Source organism: Pterocles gutturalis, unplaced genomic scaffold (genome assembly GCF_000699245.1).
Source record: "Pterocles gutturalis isolate BGI_N339 unplaced genomic scaffold, ASM69924v1 scaffold39705, whole genome shotgun sequence".
Taxonomy (NCBI): Eukaryota; Metazoa; Chordata; class Aves; order Pterocliformes; family Pteroclidae; genus Pterocles; species Pterocles gutturalis.
Window position 1 is genome coordinate 1 of NW_010139622.1, and position 5,390 is coordinate 5,390.

The 5,390-nt window shown below is 42.2% G+C and overlaps 1 protein-coding gene across 1 annotated transcript in view; it reads left to right on the forward strand.

Annotated features, from left to right (window-relative positions):
* Positions 1 to 412: 412 nt before the first annotated feature.
* IGF2R (insulin-like growth factor 2 receptor) overlaps positions 413 to 5,390 on the forward strand; it is a gene marked incomplete at both ends in the record, with an annotated part of 34,050 nt that continues 29,072 nt past the window's right edge. The window contains one exon of the mRNA XM_010083386.1: positions 413 to 546. Coding sequence (XP_010081688.1) covers positions 413 to 546 — 134 coding nt within the window. The remainder of the gene's footprint in view (positions 547 to 5,390) is intronic.

The following is a 5,390-nucleotide window of genomic DNA, read 5'->3' on the forward strand; positions in this document are numbered from 1 at the left end:
TTGGCACTTCTGCCACTCTTACTGCGTATTGATAAAGTGCAGCAGTGTGCAGCCTGCCCAAGATGTTTGAGAAGTTTGTCAAGGAAAAAGGTTCACCAGCTGTGATACACCCTGTCAGAGTGGCCTTCACAGAGATCTGACAGGGAAGAATGGGCAGTTGGGTGTTGAAGAAAGGGGAAAATGGACCCAATATCTGCTCCTCAAGTGGTGAAACCTGTTTTCTTCTTGGCCTCAACACAAGAACACTTATTTCTGGTATTTACAGATATGAAATTTGTATTTATGCAAATATGAAACTTGAATTAATGGTGCTCTTAGCTTTATGACTTGGTTATTTCAGGGACTGGTGTGCAGAGGATGGCAGTGCAGACAATATGAATACCAACTGACAGGCTTTTTTTTTTATTTTCAGTTACACGTGGGAAGCGATTGATGCGGACAAACATGTGCTTTATAAAATAAACCTCTGTTTTGGTGTTGAAGAGTGTGGAAGATCAAGTGCAGTCTGTGCATATGACATCAATAAGAAGGCCTATTGGTCTGTAGGTGAGTAAACAGAGTGTCTTTCCTCATAAGTATTTCAGTCATGTTCATGGATGGTCTTACAACTATCACAAACTTTGGCATGTTGACAAAGATTTTTTTTAATCTCAGGACGGTATAAAACTTTTTCCTGTTGTAGATTTACTGGGGAGATTTGTGAAAACATGATCTGATTGCAGATAATCACTCCACAGGACAGTGAAACCTATCTTATGGTCTAGTTAACTGTACTCTACTGTGAAACTGTGCAACACTACCTCAAGTAGAAATAAATGCATCTACCTGCTGCAGGATATGTACTGTGCACAGCCTTGTTTGAAGGTTGATACTGAACACAGGATACAGCTTGCGTTATAGCTCTAAACAATACCTAACCTAGTCTGATGTTATATCAGCTCTCTGTTCACAGTCAGGTTGCTCTCTGTAATGCAGTCTTGGATTATTGCTAAGTTTCTGGGATGTTGTCTTTAAGTTACACACAGAAAGAAAGCCAATTACGTGCAGTACTCTGTTTTCAGTTACACCTGTCAAATCTGGTGGCTGCTTCAGTAGTTCACAGATGGCCTTGGTATTCTGAGGAGTGGTGGACTTCTGCATGCTGATCTAAATATGAAGCTGCCCTATTCCTATACTCATGCTTGCACATGATTTCATCATCAGAAGCACCTTGTGCTCTGAACAGTATTTGTATGCCTGTCAGTTTCAAGGTTGCTTCTGTACTTCAGCTAATGAAACAATAATATGTGAATACTGATGAAGAGGTTTTCTGATAGCTAACTCTTACTTCTAATAGGATAAAGCAGTAGCTTTCTGAAGAGTAATATCTCTTCAGACCGCCTCTTAGTACCTGCAGATCTGAAGTCTGAATTAACGTGCCGGTCTTGCCTTACATTGGCAGACAGTTCTTATGAGAAGCTGTAAGTCTTCAGTGAAAGTGAGTTTGAACTGCTGGAAGATGGTGAGAAGGAAAATTATTTTCGCCTGTATGCAGATGCACAGCAGGTAGTCAGCCTCCATTCTCCCCACACCTCTCCGTTAATTGTAGAGATACTTTGGTTTCAGGTTGTGACAATCAGTGCTTTTCAAACAAACCACTAGTGTTGCAACCTAGGCTTATAAAATCATAGAATCACAGAATGGTTTGGGTTGGAAAAGACCTTAAAGATCATAGAGTTCCAACCCCCCTGCCATGGGCAGGGACACCTCCCACTAGCCCAGGTTGCTCAAAGCCTCATCCAGCCTGGCCTTGAACCCCTCCAGGGATGGGGCATCCACAGCTTCTCTGGGCAACCTGGGCCACTGCCTCACCACCCTCACAGGGAAAAATTGGGAATGTATATCTCAATATGAATGAGATATAGAGATGAATGAGAAAGTATGTCTCAGTTCATGGTTGCATGTTTTTTTTACGTAGTGCAGTATATCCAAACTGCGGAGTTTTCTGGGATGACTAGTTAGATTGTGTTTGAGTTCAAACTGCAATTGCATGTAGTAGCATCCTCCACTCTGAGGACCGTGACATCTTGGGCCACTTGATGCTCTTAATGGGTTTAATTCCTAAAATGTACACCAAGAATTTTGTTTCCTTCTGATGCGGTCTCAACTCATATGCAGTTGAGGCTTCAGTTGCCTGTGGATTACAAAAGGAAGCAGCATCTAGGCATCTGTTTTAACATGCTTTTTTGAGTGAGACTGGAATGTGTCAGGTTGGGTGAGCTTGAGGAAGCCTGTTCTCCCTAGGAAAGTGTGAAAACCTAGAGCCTTGTGTAGGTTTTGTTCTATGCTTCTTGTGGAAAGAGGAAGGGAGAACAGAGCTGGGTGATAACCATGAGCTGTATCAAATATTCCACTGTATGCAAACCTTGAGTGTCTTACTGCCTGACTGCTGCTGAGTGGAAGAGAACTAGGCAGCAATCATAACTTGATCTTGGCAGAGTGTGTTTGACTCTCAAGGGTTAAGCCACAAATCCTGTTCAAGTGAGATATGTCGTTAACCACTCTGCAATAAATTAAGAAATCAAGGCAATGCAGTTAACATTGAGGTTAAATTTTGCTTTGTTTTATTGTTCAAATTGTCTAAGTTTTGTTCTTGTTCATGATTAGTTGGAGACTTATTAGTGCCGTGCTCCATTGTCCTGCCTCTGGTTGTGTTGGAGCTTCAGCACCATCACCCTGAGTTAAGGTCATACTAATGGATTATCAAGCCTCTTGCTTGTAAAAAAATAAAAAAATTACTCTTAATGAGAAAGGAAGAATCTCTTTGTTACAGATCTAGGCAGGTGTACACTCCCAATGTAGATTCTAGTTGCCTAAAACAGCTAAGCTACAGACTTGTCTTCAAGCAATCCAGCTGATATGAAATTACTTGTGTGCCGAAGCTGAGTGCACCTGAAGGGCTTTGATTTGGGGGAAGAAGGGCAATTTGCTAGCTGATAAACTTTGATAAGTTCTAAGCTTTCTTCACATCGGGGCTTGATTAGATCTCTTCTTCATTCTTTCAGGAAAAAAAAAATCACTGCGAACAATAGCTTTGTTTTTAAATATCAGCTGTGCAAGGGGTGACAGCGATGGGATTGGTTCTGTTTGTTGCTCCCAGCTTTGATAGGTGGTAAGGCTGTATGCTCTGTGACTGTAATCGGTCTGTATCCAAGCGAAGCCTTCTGGCTAACATTAGCTGTGTGTGAGTGTGCCATACCAGGGGTGGTGTGGAGACCCCAAAAGCCTCTGCTGGAAACATCTCTTCAGCTTTACTGATTGACCTTAGAAGTTTTCAAGGTGTGGGCAAATGCTTAGTTCTTGAATGTCAGCAAGGATGGAAGTGACGTGGTACTTATTTAACTTAGCATGACACCTAGTGACTTGTTTAGCTAGACGACTACTAAAATTAAAAGTGGAAATATTGCCATAACTGTTAACCTGAGTGGTGAAACGCACACTTTGTCCAGCTGCAGTAGAAGGACTGGACATGAGATGGTATCTGTCACCTAAATGCCACCTTCTTCTGGACAGTGGATTGGATGTCTTCCATGATTGCCTTTCTCCTTCCAAACAGCTGAGCAGATGAAGGAGTCAATGAGTAAGAGGTGTTGTGGACAATGCCTTTACTGATTTAGCACAACTGCATAATATGAAGTATCTAATGGTAATTTTTTTGAGCTATACTAGCTGATTTGTGGCATGTTACTTTGTGGAAGGAACTCAGCATCTCTAACGCCATGAAGAAACATGAGTGATCATTGAAGAGGGAGCTTAATGTTACAGCAAAGGTGGTTGCAGAGCTGGTGCTCTGAAAGGAAGCTCATAGGAAGGAAGGTGATGGTATGAGGGGGTGGATCATGAGACCACTTACTCTGTGAGCAGGGATGGGTTGAGTCATGTGCCACTAAAGAGAGTCTTGATGAAACTTCCAGCAAGTTCCCAAACTAGTTCTAAGCATGCAGAGGGGAAGAGTCCATGCATATTGGCCTGTACTAAACAAGATGTACTGGCTTAACTTGATTTTTCTTGAACATCACTTTAAGGAAATCAGAGTCAGCTCATGAGTGCCTTTAGTGCAATGTAGTGTGTTCTCAGAGTTGAGAGAAAACTAATGCTTGCAGATCATTCGGGTAAGTCCTCAGACTGCTCCCATGAGGAGCTAAGTTGAGGCTTATAACTGTATACATGTGTAACTGCGGAGTTTTAAATCATGTGTGCATATTGTTACTATACACAGCTCTGGCCTATAAAGTTGTGTTGGCTTCCTTCTGCTAATCTAGGGAAGAAAAGAGGGTGCTTTGCTAGCATCTTCTAAGCAATGATGTGATAAGTAGCATTCTTGCTTTCAAAGTAGTATGTAGATCTTCAGTTTAAGGGAGCTGTGTTGCACCTTTGCCAGCATCAGTGCTGGAAGTCTTAAAACCTGAAGGTAGCCTTTTGATAAACAAGAGTGTCAGGAAATATAAAAGGCAGAAACCACTGACACATCCAGGTGCCTGGAGCCACTGTGGTGCTGTGCACTGAACCACAGTGGTGGTAACGTGGTTCACTGTTCCAGGTTCTCAGCCTGGAACATATCCTGTGCACGTGCGTGGAGGTGCAGGTTTAGTCTGTGCTGCTGTTCTCCTGTGCTGACATATCTCCCCTCTTCCCTTCCCTTGAGAAGGCAGAGGGTTATTGAATGATCTGTAATACTTGTTGCCCTGATTGTATGGGGGATGCTGTGAATGGCTGCTTAGGTATGAGCATCTTAACGTGCCTTTCTGTAATGCAGTTAGTGTAAGCACATGCAGCATGAGTAGAAGAGCCCTGAGCTACTGAGAGGATGCTGTGTGGGTTAGCATCAAGTTTCCATTCTGATTGCCACCATTTTAGCTTTTGGTGGCAAAAGTTTTAGAAGTTTGTTGGCTATGGTTGCTTTCTCTCAGCTGCAGTTCAACAGAATATTTTTGAGGTTCTCCTACCCTTTTCCTGCCCATTGATTACTTTTGTTCCTTTTGCTCTCAAGACTCTATTACTTGGGTGTGGTGTGGTTTTACTTACCCTGAGTGAGGAGATAACAGGCTGGGCAAAGTTCCAGCAAGTGTGTTTTTAAGATGAAAGAACATTTGGCCTAGGTGTAAAGCTGCTATCTGCGGTGATTACAGATTTGGCTTCCTTTCTCCCTGGTGTAGATATCAACAAAAATGGAAAGAGGGAACCTGATCAATACTTGCATTTTATAACATTCTCTAGAGTTCAACCCAATTTGATTAGATTCAACCCAAACTCTTTGCAGAATTAAAATCTACCTATCAAAAATGGACAGGCTGGAATTAGCATGCTAGATCTAAAAGGGCTTGCTGTTTAATGCTAACCAAAATGGGTTT